This window comes from Manis javanica, chromosome 2, assembly GCF_040802235.1.
Source record: "Manis javanica isolate MJ-LG chromosome 2, MJ_LKY, whole genome shotgun sequence".
Classification (NCBI taxonomy): domain Eukaryota; kingdom Metazoa; phylum Chordata; class Mammalia; order Pholidota; family Manidae; genus Manis; species Manis javanica.
Genome location: NC_133157.1, coordinates 112,131,334 through 112,151,071, shown reverse-complemented (window position 1 = coordinate 112,151,071; position 19,738 = coordinate 112,131,334). Strand labels below are relative to the sequence as shown.

The window sequence follows — 19,738 nt, the reverse complement described above, 5'->3', positions numbered from 1 at the left end:
CCGAAAATGCCTAGTGTAGAACCAAAGTGCAGGTTTCTGCATTATGATACTGGGTCTGATTTCTATTCATGGCAAATTCTCATTTATGTCTTTTTTGCAAAGAAGTTATAAATGGCTGATGCTAATTTTAAAAAATCTGCTTATAAATTAATTCACCTTTGTAAAATTGGGATACTCATTTACTAAAAAAGCCATGCAGCTCCTTTTCATTTTGCCTTGGCTTCAGAACTTTTCCAGAAAGGTCCAGTAATCAGACACAGCATTCAACATATGTGACATTTCAGAATGAGTAGAAAAGCTAAAGCCTGACATTATTTGACTCCTTGACAACAGCAGCAAATACACATACACACAGTTGACCTTCATTTAATGTTGGCTCTGTGTCTTTTAACCAGTGAGAGCCTTTTCAGATTCTTGCATCCCAATTCCCATGTCGCTACTGTTTGAAAAAGCTCGAGTTCTATTTCCACTGCTTCTCTTTGAAACAGTTATAAAAAGAAGAAAAATAACCCTCAAATAACCATGACCTTCCCAAATCATATATTGCACAATGTGTCATCATCCTTGAGATTTGGGCCAAAGAAGGGCTTTCTTGAATCTTCTGTTTGTACTCTGATTGCCTAGCAACACCATCCCTGATAGATGTTGTACATAGTTGCCAGGGGATTCCACACTTTTTCATACAACATGAAAAGAGAAACCACACATTTTTTTTAACAGTTTCAAATTTTGTATCAGCCAAAAATGACAAAACCAACATAGAACAAACATGATGTTCAGTATAGAGCATTGATTTTTGCCCCCAGAGGTTTCTCTTTTTGAACATTTACTTAAATATTGCTGTATTTGTCCCTGACATTACATATCCAAGGACATTTTATGTTTTCACCACTGTGTACTCACAGAGACTAATGCCCAGCCTCTAGTGGCACTGACTCACAAAGCAAAGACAGAATCTCTGGTGTAGGATAGTAACTGCATTCTAGAAGATTTAATAGAATTTATATTCTCTATATAAATAATGACATTAATATATATTGTCCCTGGTATTTTTCTCTTTCTAGTTATACTTACAGACTACTCACAGGCTAAATAATATAAATTTTACTACCTAAATGTAATTTTAAATTTATTTAAGACATTAATTATGATAAAAATAAACACGTTGCCACATAAAGAGTGAATGAAAATATTGATTTAAATGCTTAGTGCATTAATTTGACTGATATTTTATTTATTATTACTGGTCCATGTACTTATTTACAAAATGTTGATATTATCATTTTTTAAATGTTGATGTTAGCATTTAAAAATGACACTTGATGTTACCATTTGAAAAATGATACCATGTGCTGGGCCCTCTGGATAGTGCTTGAAAAATATTGTCTCATGTTTCCCCCCAATAACTGTCTGAGATCATCATCCTCATATATGGACAAGAAAACTGAGGGAAGGAGAAAGAGTCTTAGAGAAGTTAAGTAATTTCCCCAAACTTACAAATCAAATAAGTGATGGAATCAGGACACAAAACCGAGTGTATGGTGTTGAACAATCTTATGGTGTGTCATAAGAAACTGCATTCTGCTTAAAAGCAAATAGTTTTTACCTGCAATTTTTCATTGCAGAAAAGAAGAAATGATATTGCAATGTAAGGAAGATCAGAGCATACAGTGGCAATTTTGTAACCAAATTCCCACTGAGGTTAATGAATGTTTTTAGATGAGTGTATGTAGTTTTTCCCAAGTAAATAACAGTTCTAAGCTCTCTGCACTAAATTATACAATCCAGTCTTCAGGTTCAAGTAGCAATAATGGGGGAAGCACATTACTTAGCAAATGACTACTTCAAAATAACTGATGTCGTTTGTCCTTCAACCCAGTGTCTGCTTTATTACTCAAAAAAGTGCTCTCCTTTTGCAGTTGCTATGCATGGGTGACAGCACAGAAATCATCTAATCTGTTAGCACAGTATATTTAGACAAAGTAGTTTACAAGAGGAGTTCTGTTAAAAAGTTGAAAGGATCGTCCCCAAAACAGATTGGTTTGACTAGAGGTAAGCAGTGGCGGCTGGAGTGGAGCACTTGAGGGTTTGGCTAATTTAGGAGCCTGGCCAGAGAGAGGTTTGCTTTCCCAAGCTAAAGACCTCAGTAGGCTGGATTCCTGCTGCCCTCGCCCTGTGAAGGATGTGTGTTGCCTGGTATCATAATCACAGAAAACAATTTTGTGGCTCAGGCTTGGACAGAGCTTTAGGGTCAGAGGACAGCATGCCCATTGGCATGGTACTGCCCGCATCTGTCCATTTGTCCATGTGGAGCAGTCTTGCTGTAGTGGAAAAGTTGTGGGTTGGGGAGCGTGAGAGAAGGAATTTGTAGGGAGGCTCATGAGATTTTCCCTGCAAGCATGACTGGTAGCAAAATAATTAACTTGAAAGAAAGCAGATTTAGAATGAATCCCTCTTGAGTATGAGTGTTGAACTTGGAAGTCACAAAAAGAGACACGTTTCTTCTGTTTTTGTCTGTTGGGGGGATTTCATAAAGTAGCTAGTGGTGGCCTGAAGCACAGCTACTCACCGTAGAGGAAGTCAGTCCAGCTGCCTTGGTTTCATTTCATGGCCTTGAAAGATAGTTTCATGCTATTTTTAAATGTTATGTTCAGAAATCTTCAATAATTTTAAAAATGTTTAAAAGAAAGAGAGATTGGTTAATTTCTCCTGAATTGTAGGCAAAGAATTTCTACTGAAAACTACTTTTTAATTTGATTGGAATGAGTAGATAAGAAGGAAAAAGATAGTTAATCAAAATGAAAGGATGACAAGATTGGCTAAATTTATCTGCATCAAAATGAAAGATTTTTATCCTTTCATATATAGGAAATTAAATTTTATATGATATGAAAAGTCCTAAAATATGGCTAGATTTTTCTCGAATGGTGTACTAAGCCAAAATACTTCAATATTCAAATCCAGTACATCTCAGAGAGTCAGATAGCTATGATAATCTTAATTTTGAATATTTATGTGACATCTCATGTAGTGATTTAAACATCACTTTATAACTACGGACAGCACTGATTTTTGAGCTCTTTGTATCTGTTTTCCAGTTCATTAACTTCATGTTATGACCTTATTCTATTACTCTTTTTTTTTGTCCCTACCATTGAAAACAGATAACTCTACTCCGTATTGATTGCTGTATGGAAATCAAACAAAAAGATTATCACAAAATCTGGGGCTAGGATGAAGTCTTTATAGAAGATGAAACTTTCTGAACTCTTACTGACCCCTCAATGCTAAAAATCATTCTCCTTAGATCTTGAATTTGCTTGTTTCCTCCTGATATGATGCCTAGCCCTAAGTTTGTCTGTTGTTTTCTCAGCAATAGACTGCTGAATCTGAACATTTCTGTTCCCTCAAAATTCATGTGCTGACATCTACCGCTAAGGTGGTGGTGTTAGGAGGTGGGCCTTTAGGAGGCGATTAGTTCATGAGGCTGGAGCTCTCATGACTGGGAGTAGAGCCCTGATAAAAAGGGCTCCCGAGAGCTCCGCCTGCTGAATGACTCTGTGGCCTGGAAGACAGCCCTCCCCTGACCATGCTGGTACCTTAATCACAGACTTCCAGTCTCCAGAACTGTGAGAACTAAATCTCTATTGTTTGTCAGCTACTTAGTTTGTGATATTTTGTTATAGCAGCCTGAATAGACTAAAACAGACTTTTTCTGTTATAAGCTTATCCTTGAACAAATATCATCTAAACCTCAGTATGATAAAGAGGAAGTAATAATACAAGAGGAGTAAATTGAGTTTACAAACCCACACTCCTTCAGGTGTTACACTCATAGTTATTATCATTTCGTCCTGCTTCAGGTTTGGCCACCTTGTTTATCAGGAAAAGAATAGGAGTGTGTTAGATTCCTAGGGCTGCTGTTACAAAATATCACAAACTGGGTGGCTTAAAATAGAAATGTATTCTCTCACAGTTCTCTAAACTGGAAGTCCAAAGTCAAGATGTCAACAGGGCCAGCCCCCTGAAGGCTTTAGGGAAGAGTCCTTCCTTCCCTCTTCTAGCTTCTGTCAGTTGCTGGCAATCTGAATTTCCCTGGTTTGTAGATGTGTAATTCCAATCTCTGTCTCCATCTTCACAAGAAGGCCTTCTTTCTTCTGTGTATCTGTGTCCAAATTTCCCTCTTCTTATAAAGACACCAATTATATTGGATTTCAGTCCCACTCTATCTCTTCTTAACTTCATAACATATGCAAAAATCCTATTTCCAAATAAGGTCACATTCATAGCTCTCAGGTGGACATGATTCAACCCAGTAGAGGAGGTTCTGCAGCTTTTGACGACCTTCTCCTCTCCTGGAGCAGCATGCTGTCTTCTTTTTCCTTTTTCCTCAGGAAAATTTCCCATTCTGTGGTCTTTTAGCACCCAATTTCCCTCTCTGATTTTATCCCATGATTGCTCCAGTTTGTGTGTCTGTCCTACAGAATAAATGCTAACCCACAAAATCCCTGAGACTATTAATCTGGAAATCCTTCAGATCATCAAATACTTAAGATCAGGTGAATTTTGGGGTCTTCACCCTTGACCGTGTCTCCAGAGATAACTAGTGATCAGATTTTTGTCTTCTCCCTTTGTGGCATAAATACCTGTCCTTTGCCTCTCTCCTGTATCCCAGGAGAGTGGCATAAGCTTTTAGACTGTTGGGTATTAACTGGTAAAATCAAACCAAGAAGTGCTGAGTTTTCATGGCCCTTCCAACATTCCACACTCACCTTGGGACACTCTGCACCTCTTAGGGAGTTCTCGTTCCTTTCTACCTCTGCTCCCCACTCCCAGCCTGAAAGTTTCTGTTCAAAATTGTTTTAATTACAATAGTGGCATATCTTAAAGATGTCTGAGAAGATGTCTCCAGAAAACAGCTGAAACTTGCCTTGGGTTGACCTTCCCCAAATTCTTAGCAATTAGTTATCATTTCACATCACGCCTGCGCCAACAAAAGAGTCTTTATTGGCCACTTCTCCCTGCGACCCCACTCCCTCCACATGCTGCCCTTTTGCATGTCAGAGGGAAGTGGGCTAACAAGTTGCACACCTCTCAAGGTATTGCAGAAGAGGAAGTTTTTATTTTTTTAATTATAGAAAAATGATTAAAATATAAATCAATCATTTTAATGAAGTGATGTGAGAATCAACAGGTTTTGTGTTTAAAATGTATTCCTTTACTATACTTTGGCTTTTCAGTTTCTCTTTAACGTTATCCACTTTCTCTGGCATTTCCCTCAGAAATTAGGGATTAATATGCAAAGATGTCCTCTTTGGGTCTGTTTTCTGTTCTTTTTCTTCCAGCTTCTGTGGGCTTTGGCCATGTCAGTTCCAACCTGGAGTCCTGTCCAGGTTCTCAGTTTACAGAACATAGTTTCAGGAAAATGCCAAGTGTACAAAGGTGGCTGCATTTGAGCAATCTGAAGGAAATACAGAATGTACTTTTAAAACTTTGTGCCTTTGATTCCATTTAGCTGTTTCACTGCTGATTTGCTCTTATTAAAACTCCTTTATTTAAAAATAGCAACCCCAAACCTTGAAGATAGAACATACTATATTATGCTTAATTTTTTTTTTCTGGAATTTTGTAACTCATTGCTTGTTTTAGGCACCTGCTGACACTATGCCTCCCCACCCAAAAAACAAAAAACAAAAAACCAGTGTTAGCAAAGACCTTTTATGAAAAAGATTGAAATAATCATCACAAGTAAGCAGGTTTAGCAACAGCTTTTAACTCTTCCTTGTTGTGAGTTCAGTAGATCCATATGCTTCCTGCTGATAAGGTAAGCACTTCCTTTCCTCTGATGACTGGGAGTTTGGGAAAAAATGGAATCAAATAGATTATCAGTCACCAGCACTTAAAGTTTTGTAAAGATAAACTAATTAAAACTGAAACCATACATTCCCTTCATGACATGATTTTATTCCTGTTCAGTTGGTGTCTGATGATGTTAATATGTTAGATTTTTGTCATATTTGCCTCAAATTAAATGAAAAAGATTTTTGCTTTATTGAGTTTTTTCAGGTTGCTCTGGTGGTTTTTTCCTCAGTAGACGGACAGAACAGCAGTGAGGCAGGGCTCCACACAGCCATTAGTGCCTTAAGGCTGAATTGTCTAAGAAGGCACAGGAGAGAGAACACAGACCTGGGAGGAGGGAGTTTGGGGGGCGGGTGAGAGCGAGGGGCTGGCCCCAGATCTGCCATTCACTATGTGAGCTGTACAAACAGCAGCCTTCTTGAGCCTCACTTTGCTCATCTCTAAAATAGGCGATAATATGGGCCTGATATGATCATTCTTCCCTACCTCATAGAGTTGTTATGAATTCAAATAAGATAATGTGCTTATTAAAAGCACTCTGAAAACTGGAGTGCCATACAAATATGAACTATCTTTATTGTAGCTTAAAGAACAATTGATTTCTTACCTCTCATCAGCTATTCATGATGGCTCTTTAGCTGGTACAGTAATTCCTCTTTTAATCCCAAAGTCGTCTTCTAATTTCATCATCTTTCTGGATAAGCTCTTGCTAAATTATAATACACAGCATGGGTGGAGTGATTATCATACGTAAGATACTTAGCTAAAAACCCTACTTTGTTTATTTCATTTAATCTATGTAATAACCCTATTAGGTTAAGTACTAATACTGCTACAGATGAAGAAATTGAGAAGTAGAAAGGTTAAATTAATTATCCAAGGAGTAATGCAGCCAGGATTGGAACCCATTTTGTCTTATGTCATACATTATTTTCTAGTTTGTATGTTACCATATTTTCAAAAGTTTGGCAACTTAACATGCAAACTAGGCAACTCTGAAATCATGTATGTCTCCTGTATGAAAATCTCTTACTAATTGGATGCAAAGACTACTCTTTCTAACTCTATTCTAACTACATATCTCTCAAAATGTCTTGATTCATCACTGCATTTTCTACATCTTGGTTAGTATTTTCATCATTTGATAATTTTCTTTATGAAGACCCCTGAAATGCTTTCCTAAATCACTATCCTGTATTTTAGATTACTGAAAGAAACCCAGCTATAGAAAAACATTTCTATTTCTTTTATATTTTATTATTCATTCAACCAGACAGGTTACATGATCATGAAGAGGATAAAAGTCTAAACATCGCTTCCTCTGGTGTGTCCTGATAGCTATCAGTTGACCTAACTCCTTTCATCTCCAGCTTGTTTATCCTCCGTCTCTCTTTGCTATCCTTTCGTCTGCCCACTGCCACCCATACAAAGTCACAGGCATGACTGACAATAATATGATTTTTTAAAATAATGCATAGTCTGCTAAACTGTGTGTTTTCTCAGCAGTTTCATTTGTTTTGATATTTGCAGATACATCTGTACCATTATTTCTAATTTAAAATGAAATGGAGACATCTGAGATTTCCCAGAATCCTTGTTGTTTCCATCTTCAAAATGGGTGGTGGATTTAGAAGCAGATTTTCATCTGTGACTCACTCAGGAAAAACTATTTTGACAAAAGATTGTCAAGTCCTAAACCCCACACAAAGGGCAACGGAACAGTGAATAAAACATCTTTTCCCCTTCGTGGCCCAAAATAAATTTAAATTTAATAAGAAAGCAAAATTAAGATACTTGTTGTATAGCAACTTTTCAGTATTAGGCATCAGCAACATTGATAACAAACACATAGATAAAGCAGTTTACCAAATAAATATATTTTTGAATTCCACAATAAGTTAAAATTAAAACAAAAAAACAAACCTAGTCTCTAACACAGAAAGTGCAGAAATGGTAAATCAAATAAAATCAATGGCTTTACTACCCAATATGAACAAGTGTTGAGGAGGTAGAATCAAATCATTTGGCTGTTGATTCATTTAAGCATAGAAGCATGTTTTCTCTCTTTAGAATTACACACAATAGGATGTTTGGATTGTCTGGGTATTTCTTTTGACTGACAATGGGATGGATAGTAGATGTTGATACGGGTTCTAAATCACATTTCCTATATAGTAACTGACTCCCTTTTCCACAACTAATTAAGTAGAAAATGATGCCTAAATACAATTCGAAGACTCACATTATACATCCTTTCAAAAACTCAACTATTTGTTGTGAATTATAATTGTGTGTGCTTTCTTTTATAACTTATCTATTGGTATGAATTTGTAATTTTTCATTTTTATCCATAATTTTACAATTCCAAATTCATGTTCTAATGTTTTACTGTTAGCCTAATGACAGCTTGAATTGTGAAGCAAATTATCAAATAAATTCACTATATATTTAATAATTTTGTTCAATAGAAATTTTCTTAATTTTGTTGTGAATACAGTTTCCCTCATCTCTGAAACAGAACAGAGTAAAAACAGACATCATTCATATTTTTCAGGACAAAGTATATAATGTTAAAAATGGCTTTAAAGAATTTTCAGACTTTGACAGTTTCTTTTTCTCCTCACAACCATACAATGTTTTTCCCCAATAATGTACTACTTTCAATAATATGGAAATTTCTCTCCAGAAGACACACACAGAAGTGCTACTGGTGAGAAGAGAGCATAATAGACCTAATGATTCAATTTTGCTTTGTTTTTTTAAGCCTTGTTTGTGTTTGTTTTAAATCTCAGGAAAAAGAACTGTAAGTAGGTAAATAAAATAAGTACTATAATTTTTCAAAGCATCACTGAATGGTAAGAATTTGATATTATCATTCCAGTTTACAGTTTACTAGTTTAAGGGTATTAGTATCCTGTTATTTGCAAAGGGATTTACTAGGAAAACTAAAACAATTGGAAAAACAATGGAAAACTGTCACAGATTTTTAGATGAATCAACTATAATGAAAGAAATTGAATTAGATTGTCCGATGAACTGAAACTAAATTAGGATGCAGAGAAGAGATACCTTATCTTCCACTTCCTTGTTCTCTTTTATTTTAGCTGGCCCCCCCAAAACATCTTTTCATTGGATTATTTATTTGATACAACTGATATCAAGAACTATAGGAGCTGAAAATACAGGTTAAAAAAAATTGGGGAGGCAGAATGGCTTTGCTTACCTATAGTGTATTTTAGTAAAAGGCACTCCATCTTACGGCAATTTATCTGGGCCATTGTGCTGCACATCCTTGGATGGAATAACTGTTGGTGCCCCCAGGGTTGTGCAGTGGCTAACCACTGAGGATGGCTAACCATCTGTGCTGCTTTGGGCTTCAGGAATATTTTCTGTGTGTTATCATAGTAGGAAAAGTATTTTCTAATCTTTCATGGCAGTTATGTTTTTTTAACATTCACTGCAGTCTATAAACCACGTCAGTATGTCTAATTTTAAGCAGCTTTTTTTTGCAGAGCTTTAACCAGAAATAAAAGCAGAAACTTTGCAGGCCATAGGACAGATACTACCCTGTACAACAAATTTAAAGTCTGAAAACATAGAGGTTTTCAAATGGAAGCAGGAAACCAGCAACTCACGAAGATGGTAGCATGATGAGCTGGAATCAGACTTTTTTATCAAATTGAGATTCTTCTTACAATTCCCCTTAGCAATTTTTAGTTAAGTGGAGATTCTGTGTGGAGAATATTTCTTTTGAACTCTTCAAAAACTTGTTTTTCTTTCTCACTGTACAGGATGAATTTTCATAGTCAGCTTCATTGCCTTACAGTTCAATTTCATTCTTGGGAAAATGCACAAGTATTCATAATGGAGTGAGAGGCACTATCATTTTTATACATGAACAGCATTGTTGCAGAATAAGAGAAGGTACTTTAAAGAATTTGCCAATCAAAAAAGAATTCTGAAAAAATAGAAAAGGGGTCTAGATATGTTAACAGAACAAATATTTTTTATCACCAAAAATTGCTAACAGAAAACAAGATAATCTTTATTTCTAGTTTATCTTTAATTTTTTTCTAGTTTTATATTTAAAATTTATTTCTTCTAAAATTTTTTCTCTCCCTCTCCATTTTGAAATCTCTGTCTGAATTCCTACAAATGGTGTGAGTCTATAGAATATAGTAATTAAGTACTCTGGCACTATCAAATTGCTTGATTGTGTGTCCTGGCTGCACCACTTACAAGCCAGGTAACCTAGGGCAAGCCATTTGACCTCTCTTTGCATTGGTTTGCTCATTTAGAAATGCCGATATTAGTGCCTGCTTCATCCAGTTATTAAAAAAAGAAGTACCTGTAAAGCACACAGCACTCTGTGGTGACCTTTTTAACTGTTACCTCATGTTGCAACATTTGATTTTTTGTTGTAGTCATTTGCCTTGATTTCTTTCTAAGGCATGGTATATAAACATTTATGAAATATTTGCTGCACTCTTTGCAATCTTTTCCTGTGCTTGGGTGTCAAGTTTTTTTGTTTGGTTGGTTGATTTTTAGATGTAAGTTCCCTGGATCAGGATGTATATCATTTACTTTTCTCTCATTTTTAATAGACTTTGTTTTTTCGAGGAGTTTTGGGTTCTCAACAAAATCAAGTAGAGGGTAGGTTCCCAATATATACCCACCCATACATGCACAGCCTTTCCCATCATCAGTGTCCCCCACCAGAGGGGATATTTGTTACTACTGATGAACCTACACAGACACATCATTTATCACCCCAAGGACATTGTTTACATTAGGGTGCAGTCTTGCTGTTGTACATTCTATGGGTTTGGACAAGGATAATGGCATGTATTACTCATTATCATATTACACAGAACAGTATCATGTCATACTGTCTTAAAAACTCTGGGTGCTCCGCCTATTCACCCCTCCCTCTCTAGCCCCCAGCAACCACTGATCCTATTACTGTCTCCATTGTTTTGCCTTTTCCAGAATGTCATATAATTGGAATCATGCAGATTTTTAGACAGGTGTCTTTCACTTATGAATATGCATATACATTTCCTCCATGTCTTTTTGTGTCTTGATAGCTCATTTGTTGTTAGTATTGAGTAGTACTCCCTTGTCTGTATGTGGAACAGATTACTTATCCATTCAGCTACTGAAGGACATCTTGGATATTTCCAAGTTCTGGCAATTATGAATAAAGCTGCTGTAAACATCCATGTGCATCAGAGGGGAAAAGATGGTGGCATGAGAAGTGAGGCAGAAACCTCTTCCCAAAACCACATATAACATGAAAATATAGCAAATACAAGTAATCCTGAAAGTGCAACCTGAAGACTGCAGAACAGACTGCCTACATCTGGGGAAAAGAGAAGACCTTATAGAAAAGAGTAAAGTAATAAGGCCACGATCCAGCAGGACTCAAGCTCTCCTCCAACCCAAGCTCACAGGTAGGAGGAAGAGAAACGTACCAGGGAAGGAGTAGAAGCCCAGTACTGCTAAACACTCACCCCTGGAGAGGTGATACACAGCCTGTCACTCCTTCCTCCTAGCTGGCATTGGACTGCACACCTGGTGCCCCACCATAGTGTGTGCAGCAGCTTCAGGGTGTAACATAGAGGCTCCTCCCTGCATGCATGGCCCACAGGACCTATCAGTGGAGGTAGCACTATAACTGGGAAGCAGGAAAGAGCTCTTTCCTCCTGGCAGGAGCTGGTGCTGCACTCCTGTGACCCCTGCCATTGCTCCAGGTGCTGGACAGTTCCAGAGAGTAGTTTCTGGGCACTAGAGGACATCACCCACACAAAGTTATTAGTCCATAGGAATCATTAGAAATATGAAATGGCAAAAAAACTTGGTACAAACAGGAATGCAACAGTCATGAGAAAGAGGGCTAAGTGAAACTGAAATCACCAATCTTCCTGATAAAGATTTCAAAAAAAAATCATAAACATGCTCATGGAGCTACAAAAAGATAGTCAAGATCTCAGGGAGGACTTCAAGAAAGAGATAGAAACTTTGAAAAATACACTATGTGAAATGAAACATATAATTGAGAGATTTAAAAGAAGATTAGATAGGTAAAGGAGACAGTAAATGGAATAGAAATTAGAGAACAGGAATACAAAGAAGCTGAGGCACAGAGATAAAAAGGATCCCTAGGAATGAAAGAATAATAAGATAACTCTGTGACCAATCAAAACCGAAGAATATTCACATTATAGGGGTACCAGAAAAAGAAGAGAAAGAAAAAGGGATAGAAAATTTCTTTGAGGAAATAATTGCTGAAAACTTCCCCAATGTGTGGAATGAAATAGTCTCTCAGGTCATGGAAGTACAGAGATCTCCCAACACAAGGGAAACAAGGAAGACAACACCAAGATATATAATAATTAAAATGGAAAAGATCAAGGACAAGGACAGGGTATTAAAAATAGCCAGAGAGAGAAAAAAGATCACATACAAAGGAAAACCTATCAGGCTATCATCAGACTTCTCAACAGAAACCTTACAGGACAAAAGGGAGTGACATGATCTATTTAATGCAATGAAGCACAAGGGCTTGAACCAAGAATATTCTATCTGGTAAGATTATCATTTAAATTTGAAGGAGGGATTAAACAGTTTCCAGATAAGTAAAAGTCGAGAACATTTACTTCCTACAAACCATCTCTATAGTGTACTTTGGAGGGACTGCTATAGATGGAAGTGTTTCCAAGGCTAAATAGCTGTCACTAGAGAGAATAAAACCACAGTAAAGAAAGTAGACCAATTAGTTACTAATCAAATGCAAAGTTAAATCAACTACCCACAAATTCAGTCAATGGATTAAGAGTACAGAATATGATACCTAATATATAAAGAATGGAGGGGGAAGAAAAAGGAGGAAAAATAAAGAAACTTAAGTTGTTTTTGTAATAGTGTACTGAGTTAAGTTAGGCTGTTAGATAGTAAAGAAATTACCCTTGAACCTTTGGTAACCATGAATCTAAAGCCCCCAATGGCAATAAGTACATATCTATTGATATTCACACTAAATATAAGTGGTCTGAATGCACCAATCAAAAGACATAGAGTCACCGAATGGATAAAAAAACAAGACCTGTCTATATGCTGCCTACAAGAGACTCACTTCAAACCCAAAGAAATACACAGACTAAAAGTCAAGGGATGAAAAAAGATATTGCATGCAAACAATAGGGAGAAAAAAGCATGTGTTGCAGTAATTGTATCAGATAAAATAGACTTCAAAACAAAGAAGTAGCAAGAGACAAAGAAGGACATTACATAAATGATAAAGGGGTCAGTCCAACAAGAGGATATTACCATTATAAATATCCATGCACCCAACACAGGAGCACCTACATACATGAAACAAATACTAACAGAATTAAAGGGGGAAATAGACTGCAATGCATTCATTTTAGGAGACTTCAGCACACCACTCACTCCAAAGGACAGATCAACCAGACAGAAATAAGGTGACAGAGGCACTGAACAACACACTAGAACAGATGAACCTAATGGACATCTAGAGAACACTCCACCAAAAAACAGCAGGATACACATTCTTCTCAAGTGCACATGGAAAATTTTCAAGAATAGATCACATACTAGGCCACAAAAAGAGCCTCAGTAAGTTCAGAAGGATTGAAATTGTGCCATCCAGCTTCTCAGACCACAAAGGTATGAAACTGGAAATAAATTATGCAAAGAAAACAAAAAGGCCCACAAACTCATGGAGGCTTAACAACATGCTCCTAAATAATCAGTGGATCAGTGACCAAATAAAACCAGAGATCAAGCATATATGGAGAAAATGAAAACAATAGCTCAACACTGCAAAATCTATGGGATGCAACGAAGGCAGTTTTAAGAGGAGAGTATATTGCAATACAGGCTTACCTCAACAAAGAACAATCCCAGTGAACAGTCTAAGCTCACAACTAATGAAACTAGTAAAAGAAGAAGAAATGGTGACCAAAGTCAGAAGAAGGAGGGACATAATAAAGATCAGAGCAGAAATAAATGAAATTGAGGGAAAAAAAAAACCAATAGAAAAAAAATCAGTGAAACCAGGAACTGGCTTTTCAAGAAAATAAACAAAATAGATAAACCCCTAGCCAGACTTATCAAGAAAAAAAGAGATTATACATACATAAACAGAATCAGAAATGAGAAAGGAAAAATCACTATGGACACCAAAGAAATTCAAAGAATTATTAGAGAATACTATGAAAAATTATATGCTAACAAATTGGATAACCTAGAAGGAATGGACAACTTTCTAGAAAAATGCAACCTTCCAAGACTGACATGAAAAAACAGAAAATCTGAACAGACCAATTACCAGCAATGAAATTGAATTGGTAATCAAAAAAAGACTTAAGAACAAAACTGCTAAACCAGATGGCTTCAGTGCTGAATTTTATCAAACATTTAGAGAAGACATAATATCCGTCCTCCTTAAAGTTTTCCAAAAAGTAGAAGAGGAGGGAATACTTCCAAACTCATTCTATGAGGACAGCAGCACTCAATACCAAAACCAGGCAAAGACACCATAAAAAAAGAAAATTACAGACCAATATCCCTGATGAACATAGATGCAAAAATACTCAACAAAATATTAGCAAACTGAATTCAAAAATACATCAAAAACATCATCCAACATGATCAAGTAGGATTTATTCCAGGGATGCAAGGATATTACATTATTTGAAAATCCATCAACATCATCCAGCACATCAACAAACAGAAGGACAGAAGTCACATGATCATTTCAATAGATACTGAAAAAGCATTCAACAAAATTCAACATCCATTCATGATAAAAACTCTCAACAAAATGGGTATAGAGGGCAAGTACCTCAACATAATAAAGGCTGTATATGACAAACCCATAGACAACATCATACTTAACAGCAAGAAGCTGAAAGCTTTTCCTTTAAGATTGAGAACAAGAAAAGGATGCCCACTCTCCCCATTTTCATTCAATATAGTACTGGAGGTCCTTGCCTGGCAATCAGACAACACAAAGACATAAAGGCATCCAGATGGGTAAGGAAGAAGTTAAACTGTTACTATTTGTAGATGCTATGGTATTGTACATAAAAAAACCCCTAAAGAATCCACTCCAAAACTACTAGAACTAATAACTGAATTCAGCAAAGTTGCAGGATAGAAAATTAGTACACAGAAATCTGTTGCATTTCTATATACTCATGATGAACTGCCAGAAGGAGAAATTGGGAAAACAACTCCATTTACAATTGCATCAAAAAGAATAAAATACCTAAGAATAAACCTAATCAAGGAGGTGAAAGACCTATACCCTGAAAACTACAAGACACTCATAAGAGAAATTAAAGAGGACACTAACAAATGGAAATACATCCTGAGTTCATGGATAGGAAGCATTAATATTGTCAAAATGGCCATCCTGCCTAAAGCAATCTACAGATTCAATGCAATCCCCATCAAAATACCATGGCATTCTTCAATGAACCAGAATAAATAGTTCTAAAATTCATATGGAATCACAAAAGATGTCAAATAGCCAAAGTCATCCTGAGAAGGAAGAACAAACCTAGGAGGGATAATACTCCCCAAATTCAAGCTCTACTACAAAGCCACAGTAATCAAACCAATTTGGTACTGGCACAAGAACAGACCCATAGATCAATGGAACAGAATAGAAAGCCCAGATATAAACCCACACATATATTCCCAGTTAATATATGATAAGGGAGCCATGGACATAAAATGGGGAAATGACAGCCTCTTTAACAACTGGTATTGGCAGAACTGGACAGCTACATGTAAGAGAATGAAACTGGATTATTGTCTAACTCCATACAGAAAAGTAAAATCAAAATGGATCAAAGACCTGAATTTAAGTCATGAAAGGATAAAATTCATAGAAGAAAACATAGGCAAAAATGTCTTGTATGTAAACATGAGCAACTTTTTCCTGAATACATCTCCTAAGGAAAAGGAAACAAAATAAAAAATGAATAAGTGGGACTACATCAAACTAACTTCTGTACAGCAAAGGACACCATCAGTAGAACAAAAAGGCATCCTACAGTATTGGAGAATATTCTCATAAACAACATATCCAATAAAGGGTTAACATCCAAAATGTATAAAGAGCTGACATGCCTCAACACCCACAAAGGAAATAACCTGATTAAAAAATGGATGGAGGATCTGAACAGACACTTCTCCAAAGAAGATATTCAGATGGCCAAAAGGCACATAAAAAGGTGCTCCACATCACTAATTATCAAGAAATGCAAATTAAAATCACAATGAGATATTACCTCACACCAGTTAGGATGGCCAACATCGAAAAGACAAGGAACAACAAATGCTGGCAAGGATGTGGAGAAACTACACTGTTGGTGGGAATCTCAGTTAGTTCAACCATTGTGGAAAGCAATATGGATGTTCCTCAAAAAACTAAAAATAGAAATACAATTGGACCCAGGAATTCCACTCTTAGGAATTTACCTGAAGAAAACAAGATCCCAGATTAAAAAAGACACATGCACCCCTGTTTATCACAGCATTTACAATAGCCACAATATGGAAGCAACCTAAGTGTCCATCAGTAGATGAATGGATAAAGAAGATGTAGTATATATACACAATGGAATATTATTCAGCCTTAAGAAAAAAACAAACCCTATCATTTGCAACAACATAGGTGGAGCTAGAGGGTATTATGTTCAGTGAAATGAGCCAAGCAGAGAAAAACAAGTACCAAATCATTTCACTAATTTGTGGAGTATAACAACAAAGCAAAACTGAAGGAACAATACAGCAGCAGACTCACAGACTCCAAGAAGGGTCTAGCGGTTACCAAAGGGAAGGGGTTGGGGAGGGTAGGAGAAGTTTATTAAGGGCATAATAATTAGCACTTACAATATAGGTAGGTCACAGGGAAGGCAGTGTAGCACGGAGAAGACAAGTAGTGACTCTATAGCATCTTACTTCACTGATGGATAGTGAGTGCAATGGAGTATCAGTGGGGGGACTTGATAATATGGGTGCATGTTGAAACCACAATGTTGCTCATGTGATACCTTCATAAGATTGTATATCAATGATACCTTATTTAAAAAAATCCATGTGCAGATTTTTATTTCGATATATCTTTTTTCCCCCCTGCAGCCTCTTGTACAAAGGTAAGGATTTTCAGCACTTAATAATTCTGCATCTTAGGTCTGGTAAGGACTTAGAAATAATGTTTTAGATACAAGAAAACTGAAGACTGAGAGACATGGTGTTCACTGTGTAAAACTGCTTACCTAGTCTGCCATGAAATTCTTACCTGAATGTAATAAAGAAAATATAAAAATTAAAATGGCATAAGGATTGAGAATGATTGTACCAAATGATCAAATCAATTTTTAAAATAATAAATTCAATAAGTTGTAGCACGATATTTTCTTCATTGTTTTATAACTACTGAATTATAACCTTATAACTTTATGATTTTTCTCCTAAAATAAGTGTTGTGCATTTTCAGTGACATTTTGCATTTTTCCCAGGGGCTAATGCCCTCCTTGAACTGACTGAGCCTTGCTGTTTTCACAGGTTGTGGTGGGGAGTTGTCTGGGGCCACAGGCTCCTTCAGCAGCCCTAGGTACCCTAACACATACCCCCCCAACAAGGAATGTATCTGGTATATTAATGCTGCCCCCGGGAGTAGCGTGCAGCTCACCATCCATGACTTTGATGTGGAGTATCATGCAAGTTGCAAATTTGACGTTCTGGAGGTAGGAATTTAGATTGCTTTTCAGCACATTCCAAATTTGGGGTAAGACTGGAAATCTCTGCAAAAATCCCTAAATTCTTTACCGTGGCCAGTAGTGTTCTATACTTAAGACGTTTTAATGAGTATCAGGTGTTTGTGAATGTTTGCAGGGAAATGGGCTTAACATCTCAATTTGGATTTCCCTGAAAGGTGTACCTTAAGGACTGGGTGGTGGGCAGTGTAGCTAGGAGGGAATGCCAGGAAGCAGGAGCGAGGGACAGAAAGGGGGAGCCACAAGGATTAAAGTTGGGAATATCCCTGTGGGGATGTTGGGCTTAACCATCCCAGACCCTCAGAGGTGCTGTGAGGACTGCTCCTCACACTTACCCTTTTAAGGACACATGGCTGAGCGACTGGTCCCCCAACTCCCACCCCCATTGATGGCGCTTGGGATTGTTAGCACCCGCACCTCGAACTGTCTGGGAAAGCTCCCAAAGGCAGCTGGCAGGCGGAGGGTAGAGAAGAGGCGGTGCTTGGGTGGGACTCAGCAGTAAGCAGAGGAATTGCCCCCCATTGTTGCAGCTGCAGTCTGGCGGGGTCAGCACAGTGCAGGGCGCAAAATGCATCTGTTGCAGAAGGCTCTTAAATAGTGGTCACTGGGATCGGATGAGGCATTTGAAGATAAGAGCTTCCAACACTACTGCAAAGCGTTTATCTCAGATAATTAAGATAGCCTTTTAAAAACTATTACAAACAGCTCTTTATTGCAGGGATCTAGTCATTAGGGTATATATATAATCTATTTTCTGAACTTCGACCTGTCTGTGAAATGTAGTGGCTTCCAAGTGTACACAAAACTCCTGTGGTATCAGCTACGGGGACTGTTCTAGTACATCATGACAACAGTCTATATCTGGTAGACCTTGAACCCCATGAGGGCTGGGTATTTGTATTTGTTTGGTTTTGTTTTATTGCTATACCCTTTGGGGCACAGAGCACTTGGCAAATAGTAAGGTATTGAAATATATTTGTGGAATGAATGAAAGCACTCAAACCTCACTGACACAGCTCAGTATGCACACTGGTGGTGGCTTGCAAGGGGATTTGACATCCATTTTCCCATCTGAATATTCAACAATCCTTTGAGGTCAGAGGGGAATTTTGTCCCCATTTCATCATTGTCAAAACAGAGGCTCGAAAAGATTGATGAGGTTTTCCATGACTGCAGGTATGGTGAGTGGAAGACCTGAGAGCTGAACTCATCCCCTGCTCAGCCCCCCATGTAAGCCAGGGTACAAAGGTAGAGGTGGGCAGCATGCAAGAGGTTGAAATGAGCAGCATGTACTTTATAGGAAACTTTAATACTTAAAGACTTTATTTAATTGCAAAACAAGTTCTTTTCTTGGAAAGGAATGGGGTTCTCAAATCAAGCCCTCACTGAGTAATACAGAATCACCAGGAATTGCATTGAGCAGCCCCTGTCTCTCTAAATGAGGATAAAGCTGAGGTAAGTGACATCAGAGGCTGAGCTGTAGGTCCTTGGGTTAAAACCCATACCCTGGTCTTCATGTAAATACTGTTGCCAAGACATGACTCCATCTCAGAAGAGGAACGGTTTTTAGGAGGCTGGAACAAGGTGGCTCCAGACATTCACACTCACAATCTGAAGTAAGAATAAGCACTCTCACGTGGAATGGACTTTTTTACTAGCAAGGATAATTCTCAGTTGCAGAAAACCCCTTAGCACTAATGAAGAGCTGGCAGTGCTTCTCCACAGTAATGTGAAATGTCCCAACCCTTCATTTTCCTGTTCCAAGATCCATGTGACTGTTGTCCACTTGGAAAAATGTAAATGGGCTCATTGTGCTCTGGATTTTGTCATACCCATTACATGAGAAAGCAGAGACTGGGGCTGTTCCCTGCAAGCAGCCTTGGGAACAAGGGACAAAGCAGGGTCCCCAGGCAGCAGCATTCAAGCAGGGTCCTGTGCCTGCACAGAAAGAACTGAAGAGTCTGCAGCTTGGGGCTTTTTTCTTTTAGAATAAAGTGGTCTTCCATGTTCCATCAAAATCAGGGTATATTGGGGGAATATTTTGAAGTCCTTAAATATTTTAG

General features: G+C 37.4%; 1 protein-coding gene across 3 annotated transcripts in view; it reads left to right on the top strand.

Moving 5' to 3' along the window:
• The window catches only part of CUBN (cubilin), a 267,651-nt gene that overhangs the window by 99,027 nt on the left and 148,886 nt on the right, over positions 1 to 19,738 (top strand). For all 3 annotated transcript variants that reach the window (XR_012127986.1, XM_037001703.2, XM_073229128.1), the window contains exon 29: positions 17,464 to 17,645. Coding sequence is in view for 2 of the 3 variants with exons in the window: in XM_037001703.2 (XP_036857598.2) it covers positions 17,464 to 17,645 (182 nt within the window). In the remaining variant the exon portion in view is untranslated. The remainder of the gene's footprint in view (positions 1 to 17,463; positions 17,646 to 19,738) is intronic.